Raw genomic sequence first — 16,973 nt, 5'->3', positions numbered from 1 at the left:
GGAATGTTTGCTCAGTTTTGAGTTTCAATTTACTTTTAAAAGTACACAGAAAAAAAGAAATCTAAGAAGCCAAAGCATTTTGATTCATGAGAACATGGTTTTCTTCACAAAATGAAATGAAAAAACTTCCGTCTTTTTCTGAGTTTATACAACTGAATTTATCTGTCCCTTCAAAATCTGGATCATTCATCTATAACTCTGGTGCTGGTGACTTTTGAAAGGTACGACTATAGCGGCTCTTTGGATTTTTTTCTATGTTAATTCCTCTATTAAAGTTTCCTACTTTTTCTTGGGTCAATTTTGATGATTCATGCCTTTCCCCCAAAAGCCATATTATATGGCAGGTGGAATAATGCCTATGCCCTTAATCTCTAGAGCCTATGAATATGCTACTTTATGTGGTGAAAGAGACTTTGTAGGTGTGATTTAAAGAACCTTAAGATGGGAAGAGTATCCTGGGTGATCATGGTGGGTTAGTGTGAACACGAGTCCTTACAGTGAAACAGGAAAGTAGAAGAAGGAGTCAGAGTTGTGACTAAAGAAAAAAAGGCAGGGCTTCCCTGGTGGCGCAGTGGTTGAGAGTCCGCCTGCCGATGCAGGGGACACGGGTTCGTGCCCCGGTCTGGGAAGATCCCACATGCCGCGGAGCGGCTGGGCCCATGAGCCATGGCCACTGAGCCTGCGTGTCTGGAAGCTGTGCTCCGCAACGGGAGAGGCGGCAACAGTGAGAGGCCCACGTATCGGGAAAAAAAAAAAAAAAGAAAAAGAAAATGAAAAAGAAGGCAGCTGAAGCAGGAGAGGGAGCTGACCTGGTGGTGTTGGCTTTGAACGTGGAGGCAGGGACGTGAGTCAGTGTGGATCCCCTAGAGCTGGCAATGGCCCTCAGATGACGGCCAGTGAAGACATGGGGACCTCGGCTCTACAGTCACAAGGAAGTGAATTCTGCCAACAGCACAGATGATTCTCCCCTAGAGCCTCCTGACACCTTGGTTTTAGCTTGCTGAGACCTCAATCAGACTTTCGATTCACAGAACTGTTACAATAGTGGGAAATGCTCATTATTATTTCTTAAGTATTTCAGAAGTATTTCTCTACTTATGATCTCTAGACTCTTGAACATTTGACATTATAGTTCAGATTCTGAGTTAATCTAAAATTCCAGGTAGAATCATTTGAATTTTATTATACTGCTGGAAAAAGTTAGAATTCTGTGGACTATAACAACTTTTGCCCCCATCTTTCTTCCAAAATGGAAAAAAAAATAACATATATTTCAAGCACTCCAAGGTCCTGTGTAGCTAGCGGACACCACACTGGACAGGACAGGTATAAACCACTTAACAGTCTAAATTTCCAAATGTTTTTCACAACACGCAGGCTGTTACGTAAAGTAACCATCATAACAAACTAAGCTAATGACATATCTAGGAGAGATCTTTCGAATACCTGCTTTAATAAATTAGCTCATCAGTTATTTACTGGGTGAGATTTAGTATCCAGTTATCCAATCCAGAAAGAACTTAAAAGTGTCTTGTTCCCCTTAAGTTTCTTTTGTAGCTATTATTCTCCTGGGCAAACTTCCTTTTCAGAGATAGCACTAAGCCGGTTCTTATCAGAATTTACCTCTGAATGATCAAATTCCAAATTGGTGGTAGTATCATACAGTACTACTTGGCCTGTATTTCGTATAAAAAACCTGTACAAAATACATTTCCCCTCAATTACAGAAATTAGCTAACATTTTTGTGCCCTTTGGGACCGTAGACATTTAGACCTTAAGAAGACAGAGTCACCAGCACGTGAGACAGAAGAAAGGACGGTCAGACTTCCCACCGTTTCCAGGCCCGAGACATTCCATCACCCTGGCCTCACCTGGACAGCTTCCAAGCTGAGGAGTCAGGACTCTCAACACGCCTGTAGCCCATAAACTGCACAGTAGCCCTAATACTCTTGTAAACTTTTGAAAGTTTTTAACTGACAGGAACAACATTAACATTTCTTGTGTTGCACCAAAACCCGATGCTCATTCCTAGAGGGGCCTGCGGAGCCCTGCCGAGATCCCCGCTTCGGGACCGAGGCACTTGTTCTCCCAGACGCGGGAAGCGTGGGCTGCCGCTGGCTCTCACGGCTTCCTCTCTGGAAACAGCCCCAGCCGAGGAGAGCTGCTTTGCCCAAGATCATGCCCCTTCCCCGGGGAACAGCTCCAATCCAGTGACTGGTTTGGGTGGACAGAGGACAAAGGCTGGCCCCCTTGTTTCAAAACAGACAACTGAGGGCAACACTGCTTCTTTGACTCCCCACGTATTGACCCTGAGGGCACTCCCCCAAAAGCTTCCTACCCGAATTCTCCAAAGTCCTGACCCAAGACAACTATTTACGATTATATGGTGAGGCACTCTTGAATATACTAAATACAGACCTATTCTCAAGCCACCTCAGGCATGTCCAGTCTTCCTTTCATAACCAAACATCGGGGAACAAGCCCAATGCAGACTGATCTGAGGAAATGTCTCTGGAAACTCTGCCCAGCGCTGAGGATGGGGGGATGACCACAGGAGCTCGTCAGAAGCTCCTAAAACTGCAGCACAAGGGAAGCACAGACTTGTACCTGCACTGACTGACCTACAACCCCAGGTGGTCAAAGCAAACACTGAAGTATGAACAGCGGGACTCTGGAAGCACAAAAAAGGGACCATCCAATCCTGTCGCAGGCCATCAGAGTTGTGAGCGACATCTTGAAATCTGAGGAGTGGGCAGTGGTGGGGGTCATGGCTCAGGGAAGGTCATTTGGGGGCAGAAAACATGGTATTTACGAGGCAGTTAGACGCCTGGGAACATCGAGCTCAGACAAAGCCTGATTAATCCTTCAGCGCTTCCTGCCATCCATATGGAATTGAAAATGACACCGATACCAGTGTAAACAAAATAGGATTAAGTTCAACAGAGTGCTTCTGTTTCATTTGATGATTACATCAATGGTTTTCTCGGGGGTGGGCTGGGGTGGGGAGGAGGGAATCAAATTCTTTCTAAAAGTGGCCAGTACCCCACATGTGAGCTGCTTTCTCTCTTGGTCATCCAGCTCTGGGGGAGGGAGGCAAGAGGGAAGGTGGGGCTCTAAAAATAGGGCCAGCTAGACCAAGAAGAGCAGCTTGTTCTCGCGTGAAGGGGTTTGGCCTTTCTCTTGTCAGTAGCGATGGGAGTTATTACAGATGTTAAGCAGGAAAATAGCCTGAGTTTTACAGGAGCTTGGCTGAACGAGGCATGCCCTGCACTGGTCCATGCAAGAGATTATAAGGCTTCAACTAAAGCTGGGGTGATAGATTTGAGAGACACTTGCAAAGCACAATTCCTCGAAGCAGTACCTGCTGAGTCAGCACCTGCGCTGGAGTCTGAGCTCAGCTGGTATCTAGCTGTGTGGCCTTGAAAGCGTCACTGACCCTCCACAGGCCCAGTTCTCATCCACAAGGGAGGCACCCACTTCACGTGCGCTGTGTGTCCTAGGTGGGTCGCGTGTGTAAAGGGCTCAGCGTGGCTCCCGGCATCTGCTACGCGCTGCGCAGACCCAGACCATTAACCAGCACGCTGGGCACTTCCAAATCTAGAGCAGGTGGGTTCACAGGCAGTCCTGTGGTCACAGACCTGCCAGGGCTCTCCTGCTGGCCTGTCCTTCCACTGGCTGCACTGCCCGGTGACCACCCGCAGACCTGGGCTAATTGGCTCTGAGCCCAGGACCACCACGTACGCCACACCCAGGAGCGCCTGCGGGTTCGGATGCACGCCCTGGTGCGAGCTGCATCTGCGCAGGACGGGAACGTACCTTTTTCTAACATGCACAAAAGGACTCCTTGGACTAGCTATGGCCGTGTCTGGGCATATTAAATCTTTCCTTCACTCTCTGTCCTTCTCTGAAAGATTCAATAAAACTTCTGGGTCCCCTGTGCTACGTGTCAATGGAGGTTATCTGTCAAGCGCCTGAGTGGACTGAATGAGCTTCACAGGCATCAGTGGGGACCCTGACCACAGAGTGGCCGGGAGAGAGGAAAGGAGGAAGGGGAAGAATATTTATTAAGTTCCTACGATGCCTCATGACTTTTCATGACTTTTCTCTCATTAAACTCAGTGGGAAGCAAGAACAGGGGTTGGGCTGTATTCCTAAATAGTCGGGCAGAACCCCCATAAACCTGAGACCAGCTGGGGGATTTGGACACAGGACGGCCAAAGGCAAAACGTTCAGGAGGCTAGGAAGTCTGGGGGTCGCTGGTGGGAGGCCTGGCTCAGAGAAGCGGGAAGGGCAAAGCCTTTGGGAAGCCCGGTGCTGTGGCCACAGGAAGGGGGTCGCCTTGACGTCATTCAGCGACCCGGAGAAGACAGGACGAAGCTGGGCCCCGCCTGGTGACACTTTGGTACCTCACAGACCTGAGTGACAGACAGCAAGAGGGCTCAGGTCTACTCATTAGAAACATACATCTTGGTGCCACAAGAGGGGAAAGGAAGCAGGCTGTACCTGCAGCCCCTGAAACAGACCTGGTTCTAGCCTGGCCAGAGAGGTCAAGCTTTATTGCGTCCAGGGCTGGCGTGCAAACATGGAGTTTCAGATTGTCAGAAGTCATTGTTAAGCAAAGAAAAGACAGAGGTGTTAAGTAGGTTCGTCTATTTGATTCTGGAAACCAAAGAGGTACCTGAGGAAAACACATAATGACGCCACCACCAGGACCTGCCCCCCCCCCACACCCGTCATGTCCTCGAGCCCTTACTATGTGACAGGTAACTGCCCTTGAAGCAGCTGCTCTTTCTCTGTCTTTACAGGCGAGCGGTGAAGTGGCCTCGCTGGGTCATCCAGCAAGGCAGTGACGGAAGCAGGACCCTAACCCAGGCCCGACTCCAGAGCCCGGGCTGGGCAAAGATGCACCACCATCCTGCTCCCCTACAAAGGGCTGCAGTAAATGTGACTTTGAATTAAAGAAAAGTGGAATGAGGTCTTTGGATATGAAAGGGCAAATTCTGACCTTGTTCTCAATCCAAAAACAACTCATTTATTCAATGTTTTTTCCAGTAAGTGTTCCAAAAAGAGGCGTTTTCTAGCTAATTGATGCGTCCCCAAATTTGTTTTCCATGTTCTGTATTTCTCTGCAATTGTTCAGAACATAATGGAACTACCTGTTCTGCTTCAGGACTATCGTGTCTCAACAACACCCAGAGGGACCGGTACCGGGTCATCTACCAGGATAACCTTTTGGCTCTGCAGTCTCCTCCCTCACCCTTGTGGGCAGCAGCAGCTCTCTGTCCTCTCGTCACCATGTCCTGCTCGAGTTGATTTGACCTCCCTCTTCTTTGTTCTACCCATTTGCTGCTTGTCACCTGCACTGGGACTTATCTGTTAGTGTTTTCATCTTGAAGGTCCAGAGTGAAGTCATCTCCAGGCACGAGCTGTTAACATATTAATGTGACTCGCGTGTTGTTTCTCAGTTTAAAATCTTTTTTTTTTTTTTCCTACAAGGCATTATAAGAAACTTAACAGTGGATACCCTTAGTGAAATGGGCTGGCAGAAAGAAGTGGGAGGAGAAAAGGGGGTTGTTTTATTTCCCATGTAATGCCTTTAATTAATTGGGGATTGTCTAATATTATATGTACTTCAGTTTTACCTTAAGAATGTCAACAGTGGTTATCTGGGCAGGGAGATTTTTGATCTTTCTCAACCTTTTTTATTTAAAAAAGCAACCTGATACATGCACCCCTATGTTCATAACGGCACAACGTACAATAGCCAAGACATGGAAACCACCTAAACGTCCATCAACAGATAAATGGATAAAGAAGATGTGGTACATATATATAATGGAATATCTCTCAGCCATAAAAAAGAACGAAATAGTGCCATTTGCAGCAACATGGATGGACGTAGAGAGATTACTATACTAAGCAAAGTAAGTCAGAAAGAGAAAGACAAATACCATATGATTATCACTTATATGTGGAATCTAAAATACGACACAAATGAAGTTATCTAAGAAACAGAAACAGACTCACAGACGTAGAGAACAGACTTGTGGTTGCCAAGGTGTGGGGAGGGGAGGGGAGGGATGGACTGGGCGTGTGGGATTAGCAGATGCAAACCATTATACATGTAATGGATAAACACAAGGTCCTACTGTATAGCACAGGGAACTAAATATATTCAATATCCTGTAATAAACCATAATGGAAAAGAAAAAAAACCCAACCTGATAAATGTTATATAATGATATCTATACATTCACGTTAGTAACATAAATACATATACACGAATACAAATTTTAACACTGCCTATGGCAATAACTTAAGAAATCTAAATTTCTTTCCTAAGGGTCCATTATATGATAATACTTATATACTTCTGTTGTTGGAAATTCTAAATTCTCTTTGGAAGTAATGTCTGTGTATATGCACGTGTCTATCTCCCCATATTTTAAAGTTTTTTAGTTTATGAATTAATAATTCCTAAGTATCTCTCGAAAAAAGTTCCTGGGGGTAGATGTGCCATTTCCAAAAATAATTTTGAAGAAACCCTTTGAGTTGCCAAAAGTGAACTGTCCTGTGGCACATTTTTTTATGATTGCAACCTACACTGAGCAATATAAAATGGAACTTTCCAACAATTGTCCAAATATTATTTATTGACTAAATTGTGAGATCTCACTTTATATTCAGAATTTTCTTCAAAAAATTAAAACCTGTATAATTATTGTGTGTTAAAAGGCAAAGATACAGATATGAAACCTCATGGGAAGAAAAGACTATCTACAATCAAAGAATCATTGAAAATATTGACATTTACTTAATTTCTTGAAATTTGCTCCACTGCTTTGAAAAAAGATACTTGGGAAGTCTGAATGTTAGGTTTTCATTTCTCTGAAATGAAAAGTATACCTACTCTTGTGGGTTTAGCACGTCTGATGAGATTCTCCATTTCCAGTATTACTGACCCTATCAAGCAGAGATTGTTAGAAAGTATTTTGTTGCCACCACTGACTATTTTGGTTTACTTCTACTTCCCCTTGCTTTCTGACATTCTGCAGGAAGTGTGTTGAGGGAAACACACTGTGACTTCTCCAAATCCGGGTAGGTATCATCCTACTGTCTCATCACAGACTGGAAGCTCTTTATCTGGCCTCACGTCTCATTAAGCCACTGGACTCTTCCCTGTCAGACTGATACAGTCTCTGTTGGAGCAGGGCAGGCAGGGTAATTTAGAACAGGGTATCAGAAAAGGAGCTGGTTCCTGACCATGTGGGCTTGCTGGGCCATCTAAAGCACCGGGGATGCCCTAGCAGCCTGGTGAAGCTGGAGGGAAGCCCAAGGGACTGATGAAAACAGAGCTCGGCACACAGTAGGCACTCAATGAACACTTGTTGAATAAGTGAATGAGATGATTCTACTTCTACAACACAAGTCATTTGAACAAAATGATACAACCTCCTCCTTTAAGAGTCTATTTAAAAAGCGACACTGTTCACGTGGCTCTGGTCTGCAGGAAAACATGGACTGAGCAATAGCATAAAAGCAGAAGTCAGAACAGACAAGCCAGCCTTCAGCTTTCTCTTCCCACAGGTATAAAATGATCGGGCTTCAATACCCAGAGGAATACTCTGCGGTGAACTCACTTTGGGATAACAAAACTCTGGTTAAAAAGTTGTCTGGGTGGGGGCTTCCCTGGTGGCGCAGTGGTTGAGAGTCCGCCTGCCGATGCAGGGGACACGGGTTCGTACCCTGGTCCGGGAAGATCCCACATGCCGCAGAGCGGCTGGGTCCGTGAGCCATGGCCGCTGAGCCTGCGCGTCCAGAGCCTGTGCTCCGCAATGGGAGAGGCCACAGCAGTGAGAGGCCCGCGTACTGGGAAAAAAAAAAAAAAAAAAAAAAGTTGTCTGGGGGGAATTCCCTGGCAGTCCAGTGGTTAGGACTCCGTGCTTTCAGTACCAAGGGCCCGAGTTGATTCCTGGTCGAGGAACTAAGATCCTGTGAGCCACGTGGCGAGGCCAAAAACGAAGTTGCCTGGGGGGGGGGGCTCAGATTTTAATTTTAGGAAACAAATTTAAGTCCTACGAATCCTCACCGTATCAGAAGATCACATCAATATTCATCTAAGCGCAATAACTGACAAAGCTAAAGAGAAGTCATCTGGAGGTGATCTGCCTCTTCTACTGGCCATGCTACTGCACCCCTTTATTACACAGATCACTCCACAGACACCAAGAAGAGTAAATAGCAGCTTTTCACAGAATCCCTGAGCTTGAAAAGCCCTAAAGGTCAGCTGGTTCACTTAACCAGAACACAGCCAGAAACTGTACCTGTGAAACACAGAACTACATATAGAAGTAAGATCACACCCCTCTGTGACACAGTATGTTTTTTAACATGTTAAGTCAACATACCACTGATCTCCTAATCACAATATATTGTTTTCTGTTAATTTATTAAAAAGCATAGATATTATGGAGACATATCATTATTAGAACAGTATTTTAATACTAGTAGCATGACTGTACTGTGTGGGTATTTTAAATTAAGGAAGACATGATAGGAATTTCAATTAATACGGCTATCTTTTTTGTCTGAATTTGAATGGAGGATTCTTAAAGTTAGTCTAGTCTTCCATTTAATACAGAATTCCTCTCTGTAGCATATTTTTTTATCTAAAAGAGCACATAATAAAAGATGAATGCAGCAACTTTAAATATTTACGTTTCTAAATTCCACAGGAGCTGCTGAATATGGATTACTATTATTCTGTTTCTTTTTTTTTTTTTTTTTTGCGGTACGTGGGCCTCTCACTGTTGTGGCCTCTCCCATTGTGGAGCACAGGCTCCGGACGCGCAGGCTCAGCGGCCACGGCTCACGGGCCCAGCCGCTCCGCGCATGTGGGATCTTTCCGGACCGGGGCACGAACCCGTGTCCCCTGCATCGGCAGGTGGACTCTCAACCACTGCGCCACCAGGGAAGCCCCCTGTATTTCTTAAATAAACTTCTTCTAGATTTTGAACACACGGTTATGATATTTAACTATTACCTTTTTATTTTAAATCATTACCAATGACTCTACATAGAGATTTGTCACACTGAACTTTAATTCTGTTAATACGATTCATAGTATGAAGCCTGTACTTAAAAATGTATTTCAGAATCAAGTTGTAATTCTTTTAGCTAAAATATAGTAAGTACCTATGGCTAATACATACAATAATATGTATACACACAGCATCTAAAATGTCTTAACCTCAGAACTAATTTGTCAAATCTTGTCACGGAGCACCTATGCACAACTGAAAGAACATCTCAGCGTGAGCTGCCAAAGAAAATGTGGTGGTAAAATAATAACAAAATCTCGAGTGACCATATTTCGGCAAGGAAAGAAGCTGGTGCAAACCTGATAAAAACCCCACAGCTTAACGGGATTTGGCATCAGCATCAGCACGATATGACATGAGAGGGGACTTTTGTTCTTAACAACAGTGCCACTCAGTGGCTGAACAATGGAGTGAACTGATAAACAGCATGAATGGAAGGTGGGCAAAAAGGAAAATGGAGTTTGGGAAGAGGCAATGATAGTACTGCAGGCAAAGAGATACTGCATTGCCATGGTAACTGTACCTGGGAGGTCAGTTAGGGTCTGGGCAGGAACAGAAACCTGAGCATCGCTTCCTGTAACTACATCGCCTGGATTTCATAAGAAAAAATAATTAGATATCATAAAGAGGAAAAGAAAATCAATTCTTCTTTCATATTTAATGCTGGAATACTTTACTTATCAACCTAATTACTAAAAGTACAGTGAAACAGAAAATACAACACAATCTTAGAAAAATATAAAATATTTTTTAAAGAAACTGATTTTTAAAAAGTGTTTCCTAAAAAGCTTTTGTGCCTGTTTTTCTTAAGGAAAAAAAACAAGTTTCTATTAGTCTAAAGTACAGGGAACTTTAGCCATCAAAAGACTTGGCCGAGCAGATTTCATTATGCTATAAATAACAGCATGATTTTATATTTTCTTATTTTTCTAAAAAAATTCTTTATCCAAAAGTAAGTTATTTGCCTTTATTAAGAAGTCAACATTCTTCTGAAATTGATTTCCTCCTGCAACAGACAAAATTTATTTTTAACTAAACTTGAAACCAATTTCTTCAGTGATAAGATAAAGACCTAAACAAGTTCTAATTTCATATTAAGTATTGAAAAGATTTCATAAGTTACCACATGCACTTATAAATGTCAACATGTAAAAATAAATCTGTGAACTGCATACCCTTTAAACTTGATATACTTATTATAGGCGAGATTTCATTTACAAATTGGACCTGCAGTAAATGCTTAAAATAAAGAAGTGTTCAAATTCAAAAAACAGAGGAAAAGGCGGGGGGGGGGGAAAGGGAGTACATTTAAAAAATGCAGGAAAGAAAGGAAAAGGAAGTACTGAGAAGCATTCGAGGTACACGGCCACTGAGAAGGAAGATTTTTTTGGTTCTTTGATTTCCTTCCTGGATGACAAAGTTCAACATGAAGCACAGTTGCTGTCGACAGAATCATTCCCTGGATAGATCAGCATCTGAAGCCTCATGCTATTTTGAGATTAATGAGCTGAAAAACAAGCCTTCTTAAAAGGCACCATATTTTCTATGTATGATAACGTATGATTAACAGATTTGCTTTCCCTGTAGCTTTTACACAATAGTAAAAAAAAAAAAATCAATGTTTGAATTATATAACAACCCTCAGTGCCTTGACCACTTGCTACCATTATGATTTACAGCACAGCCAGCTCACCTGGAAATTATTGGGTTGTAATTAGACCATTCCTATCAATTAACAGTACATGCATTTATATTCTCCTATAGCTGAAATAAAATCTATAAATAGGTACATATGCCAAACAAGTGATAAACAACTTTTCGTGGAACTTCTCAGGTCCTGAATTTTCATAATATAGTTAACTCTCTATTCACTGGTGAATGGTGTGCCTCATTTTCTGTACATCTGAAAATTTTCAATTCTATGCTTGCTACCCATTTCACTCTGCTGCTTCTGGATCACCTATTAATGTATATTTAGAGACTGAGACTAATTTTAATATTGGATGTCACCAGGAAAATGATGGAGGATCACCTGTGCTCCCTCCCTCCTTCAGGACCCCGGCCCCAACAGAGATGCCAACAGCAGAAGGCATTTCAAGTGACACCTACATGAATGTTGGCTTCTCTGTAGAACTCTTCCCCTATTCAAGCACAGGTAATCGGGAGTTAACTAACCTATGAAAGCCATAAGGATATCCAGCTGCGTAAACAACCACTTTTCAAAACAACTTTAAAATTTTCCAGCGGAGTACACTAAAAAGGCACCAAGTAGATGACTCTGTTCTGAGATAGTCAGAAGCCCTATTCCAACACATGCCTTCCGAAAGGGTAAACACTGTGCTCACTCATTCCCGGGCCAGGTGACACACCTGCAGATTTGTCAGTGTCACAGCACAGCAGGACACTTGTGGGAAACACCAGCATAAGCAACCGATGTTGGTATTTTTTTTTTTTACATCTTTACTGGAGTATAATTGCTTTACAATGGTGTGTTAATTTCTGCTTTATAACAAAGTGAATCAGTTATACATACACATATGTTCCCATATCTCTTCCCTCTTGCGTCTCCCTCCCTCCCACTCTCCCTATCCCACCCCTCTAGGTGGTCACAAAGCACAGAGCTGATCGCCCTGTGCCATGCGGCTGCTTCCTACTAGCTATCTATTTTACGTTTGGTAGTGTATATATGTCCATGCATGTTGGTATCTTTTACCAAAGGAACCGCAGATTTTTGGAGCTGGGAGGCTCCCCAGGGATCAGCCCAAACCTCTTATTTCTGGGTGAGGAAAAGGGTCTGAAAGCTTCAGCATTCTGCCCGTGGTTCACTGGAGAGTGAATGAAGGAAGGGGATCAACCTACCCTCGCTTCTACTGGTATAAAACTTTCTCCTTCCTTTTACTCCATTTTATTCAAAACTTCATGCAGGGAGGGGCATTAGCAGGACGATATACCTTTAATATGAAGGTAGACAAGCTTTTTGTAGGTTGACACGACAAGAACAAACCAGAAATAAAAAGGAGAGTTGCCAAACAAGACCACTTTTGTTCAGCGCAGGGATCAGTTACAAAATGCCCCAGTGATGCTCATGTTCCAAATACTTTGCTTAAGTGCTCTGTTGTTTCCTTGTAACTGGAGACTCAGTTTTCATCAATTGTTCCATCCTCATGCACTTCCTTTCTCACTTACTGTGATATTAATACTTGACATTTCCTTAGAGACACAACTTTATATTTCTATAGTCATTTGGCTTGGTTCCTCAGAAAATTTAACGGCATTAAGAGATTCTCTGACTCATTTGCTGCCATCAGTTAGAACTACTACTGACTACAGCTTGTTATCAAAGCAATATTGAAATCATATTTGTTTAGAACAGTAAAACAGTACAATTAAGAAATATATAAAATAACATTCATTTCCATCCTGGAAGTGGGCATGTCTCCTGGCATTAAAATACATTTACAATATGTTAATGATCTGAAGTCTCCTATTCTTTAAATCATGTGTGATAGCTCTACATTAAAAAGAGAAGAATGTAATTTGAAAAGAGATATTCGTATGTAAGGTAAATGGAATATTCTAATAGAAATTTAAATACTAAATATATAAAGTCTAATACTTCATATAGGCAATGATAGATAATATGATGAAACTAATAGAAAAACACACACTTATTATTGAAAAACTCATTATTTTCTATCATTGGAGAAGAGTCCATTTAACTTAAGTTCTGACCAGTTTAAATGCCAATAATTTAATTTTTAAAATAATTTTGGATGCAATCCTCTTAAACAGAGTATATGGAACATGGTTTAAGGTCTTCTTACTGATTCAATATTACTATTGTTATTGTCAACACCTGTTACTGAACTTGGCTATGATCCAGGGACACCTTTAAGACACAGATGAGGCAGGGGTCAGGAGGGTATTTGCTCTGACACTAACTGGCCACAGACACTATGCTTTGTGAGGCCTTAGGATTGATTTTTGTAGATTTTCTGCCATCGTGTTACTATTTCTTGCTTCCGTAGTATAGACAGCAGAGTCCCATCACTAAAAATAAATGTGGCTATTTCTAATCGGCTATGAGTAGGGGTACTTAATTCATATGTCTTTGGAAATAAGTAGAAAATAAGAGAAAAAGGTTATGAGTAAGAACCTGAAGGGCTCCCTTATGAACAAAACACCGGAGGCAGGTGAAGTGCTGGAAAGGCCCTGAAATGGAAAGGAGCGTACCTGAGTCCCAGCAGCAGGAGAGCCGCTGATGGCACTCCCAGCAGCAGTGCACACTTGTCAACTGAGTGATCCGGCTCTCACGTTCTCTGGTTCTCTCAGTGCAGGGATTCAGACACTAACTCTGCTGCCTGAGATATTCTGTTTGGCCTCTTCCCCGCTTTGGGCTCTAGTTTGTATTCCTTGGAGGTAAAGCAGGTGGAACAGGGACTGCAAGCCTGGTGACCCGCTTCCTCCTAACCAACTGCACGGACAAATGCTGTGACTAGCAGAGCCCAGGGTACCAGACCTTCCCATCTCAGATGCTCTTCTAGCCAGAAGCATCACTATACAAAGCTAGCAGAGATCTCGGTCAACTGACGTCAAGTTCTGTGCTGTGACAGTTCACGCCATACTCTGTGGGCATCACCAGGACGCAAATGCAAGTATACTAAGGTACAGATGTTAAAACAAGTACTTTAACAAATTACCTCATAAAACGTTCTTAAGAACAATATAGTATCTGATATTGCCATTTAAAAAGGACCTACTATAACAGATTTTAAAAAATTAAGTCTTGCACTAATTTCTCTTTCTAGGACGGTGATTCCTCATAGACAGGTGAGGAAATCCCAGGCTACCTTGGGAGTGTCTCCTCTAGATTAACCAGTATTTTCCCTTACCTTTGTTCAGCTGCACTGGCATGCTTTCCGATTTCATCAGCCTCTGCTGCTGCTGCAGAGGATGCTTGGGGGCCTCTGCTAGGGTCCTGGTGGGAACCACAGCCGGGGAGGAGGTACCGCCACTGCTTCCCGGTACTGGGCCATCCGCACCGCCCGGGGCCGCTGCCGGAGAAATCAACTTTCTTCCAAAATTCATCAGGCTAGTAGAGACCTTATTTATATTCAGGGGAGCACCTTTGGCACTAGTCCTGTAAAAAAACAAATTAGGTGGAGAGACATTGTTTAAATTAGAGGACAACTCTATTTCACACGCTCTGTTGATATAAAAACATACCTTACCTGCTTTGGAAAAGGTCTAGATCAGCTACATGAAGTGAGGCGTGATAATTTCAAAGTGACCACAGAATAAGAAAACAACAAGATTCTTAAAGATGTGGCTTATGGAAAATAGTCTTTTTACTTTCCATTCATTCATTCATTCAACAAACAGGGCCCATTATAGCCAACACTGCAACTGTCCAAAACAGACATAGTTTCCCTCCTGGAGATTCTAGAAAATACATTCATCACATAATCACATAAACAGATGTATGACTAAAACCTGTGATGAGGACTCTGAAGGAGAGGTACAGGGCTGGGCGAGTCTGGGGTAAACCACAGAAGGGGGCACCTGGGAAGCCAGGCTGAGAATAGATTTCCCACAAACTCTGGCCTGTAGGAACAAGGCCATATTTAATCTGACTTTGAAAAATAAATGTGTCTGAGAGCCATGAAGTCAGTTCACAAAAGTACATCAAGGGCTCTGGTCCACGAGAATTGAGTCCACCCTCACCCCACACTACCGCCCCCCGCGTTCCGTATCCTCCTTCCCCACGTCCCTGCTTTACTTTTCCTGATGGCGCTTTGCATCATCTGACATACTACATATTTTACTTATTTGGCTATGATCTGTCCACCTCCCCCAACCCCCACCGGAATAAAAGTTTCATGGAGACAGGACTTCGGTCTCTCTGCCATGTTGCCAGTCGCCTAAAACATAACAGGTGTTCTAGAAATATGTGTTAAAAGGCAGCTGCGTCTACCTGTGGTCTAAGCTTTTACACCTATTCCCATGGAGGAAGCGTCCCTTGCTCCTGGCCACGGCCCGCCTTCCCACGTGCGGGGAGATCCCATCTGCTCTGACCTTTGGAGACTGTTGCTCCTGGATCTTGCTCTCCTGCATCACCATTTCCCCCTTTCTACCGTATCTTTCCCATGAGCACACAACCGTGGTGTGTGTGTGTGTGTGTGTGCACACAAGCGTGTCTCCCAACTTCTCCTTTGAACCCTCATTCCTTCCTGGTTACCATCCTACTTCTTTCCCTCCTCACAACACGTCTTTTCAGAAGTGTCTTAATGTGCTACTTGTGCTTCTCCAGTCCTGGTCCACTAAGGTCTGGCTGTGGCGTCCTTGCCATCGCTCTGAAACCACCCCTGGAGGTCACCAATGACTCCGCAGAGCAAAGGTCCATCCTTACTTCGTGCCACGTCTCAGCAGCAGTCAACTCCCCTCCACTCCCCGCTCCCTCTCAGACAGGTCCTCTCTCGGAAACCAGGGTTTGCTAGCACCTGTGCTCTGTCTGGCAGATAGAGGACACCAAGTCAACATTGGCTAAAATGAATGATTACTTCCCAAATGATTCATCATCTTGAAGTATCTCAGGGCTATTACGTGAAAGACCAGTTATGATTATAAATTATTTTAGTTGTTGGAGGCTGACCATGTCAATATCAAAGTTTGCATTTTTACTGCCCAATCATTAATAGAAGCTTGTTTTCTCGCATTTAGCTTCTTTTTCATAAAAGTAGGAAACTGAAAATCAAGTTTGAGGGATCCACTTGTTATGATTTTAGTTACCTTGAATTTTGCCATCATTTCGTCCTCTCAGATCTACCTGGCAACACTTACATGGTAATTCTACTTTTTATATGACAGCTGTATCCTTGCCGTTACTAGATAGGGTGCTAAAACAGAACTGATCCAGAGTTCTGTAATAAAAAGCAAAGAACACTATGCTTCTTCCTTCCATAAAGTCTTTAATGGTCCTAGCTAATATTATGGGCTAGGTATGGGAAACTTATATTGCTTCAGAGATTGGACAAATCAAATTTAAAACCTGGAATTTGCTTTATAAAAGAAACGAGCTATTCATTTATAACGCATGAAATGTGAAAAAAAATCCTTTTTCAAATGGTTCATTTTGCATCATTTCATCTTTAAAGAACAAAGCTATTTAATTTTCTTTGAAAAATTATTGAAAATAATGTTTCCTAATGGAGATGAGGATATATAGTGATGATGCACCACTTATTTCCAATGTTTTATTTATTTATTTATTTATTTGCGGTACGCGGGCCTCTCAGCACTGTGGCCTCTCCCGTTGCGGAGCACAGGCTCCGGACGCGCAGGCTCAGCAGCCATGGCTCACGGGCCCAGCTGCTCCGCGGCATACGGGATCTTCCCGGACCAGGGCACGAACCCCTGTCCCCTGCATTGGCAGGCGGACTCTCAACCACTGCGCCACCAGGGAAGCCCTATTTCCAATTATTATACGCTTCCTAAGGAAGCAGAGACCTCTCAATGTATAGACACTACAGCTTGGCAACAGAGAAGGCGCTCAATACATGTTTATTGAGAAAAAGAATGAATGACATGTAAAGAACTCATAAATTCTGGATTCAGAAGGCGCTCACCTCTGGCACTGCAGTGCACTCAGCAGCCTGCGTGCATCCCCCTTTCTCGCGAGTCGTAGTGGAAAGAAGAGTTATTAGGATACTGAAGTTCCACTGCATTTTAGTTTCGCTTGTATGCAAGCCAAGATCCATAATTCACGGATATGAAGAAGTTAGAATGTTGTTACCCTTTTTTTATAAACAAAAATGTACTAGTCAAATTCCCCTACTGCCAGTTCTAAAATTCATATGTTGATAAAAGTACTA

General features: G+C 43.1%; 1 protein-coding gene across 2 annotated transcripts in view; it reads right to left on the bottom strand.

The window, feature by feature from the left end:
- The window catches only part of TBC1D5 (TBC1 domain family member 5), a 538,167-nt gene that overhangs the window by 57,849 nt on the left and 463,345 nt on the right, over nt 1–16,973 (bottom strand). For both annotated transcript variants that reach the window (XM_082654224.1, XM_082654225.1), the window contains one exon: nt 13,995–14,242. In XM_082654224.1, the coding sequence (XP_082510350.1) occupies nt 13,995–14,242 (248 nt within the window). The remainder of the gene's footprint in view (nt 1–13,994; nt 14,243–16,973) is intronic.

This window comes from Grampus griseus (genome assembly GCF_964374135.1).
Source record: "Grampus griseus genome assembly, chromosome: 5".
NCBI lineage: Eukaryota > Metazoa > Chordata > Mammalia > Artiodactyla > Delphinidae > Grampus > Grampus griseus.
Note: the sequence above shows the minus strand (reverse complement) of the source record. Positions and strands in the feature narration are given on the sequence as shown.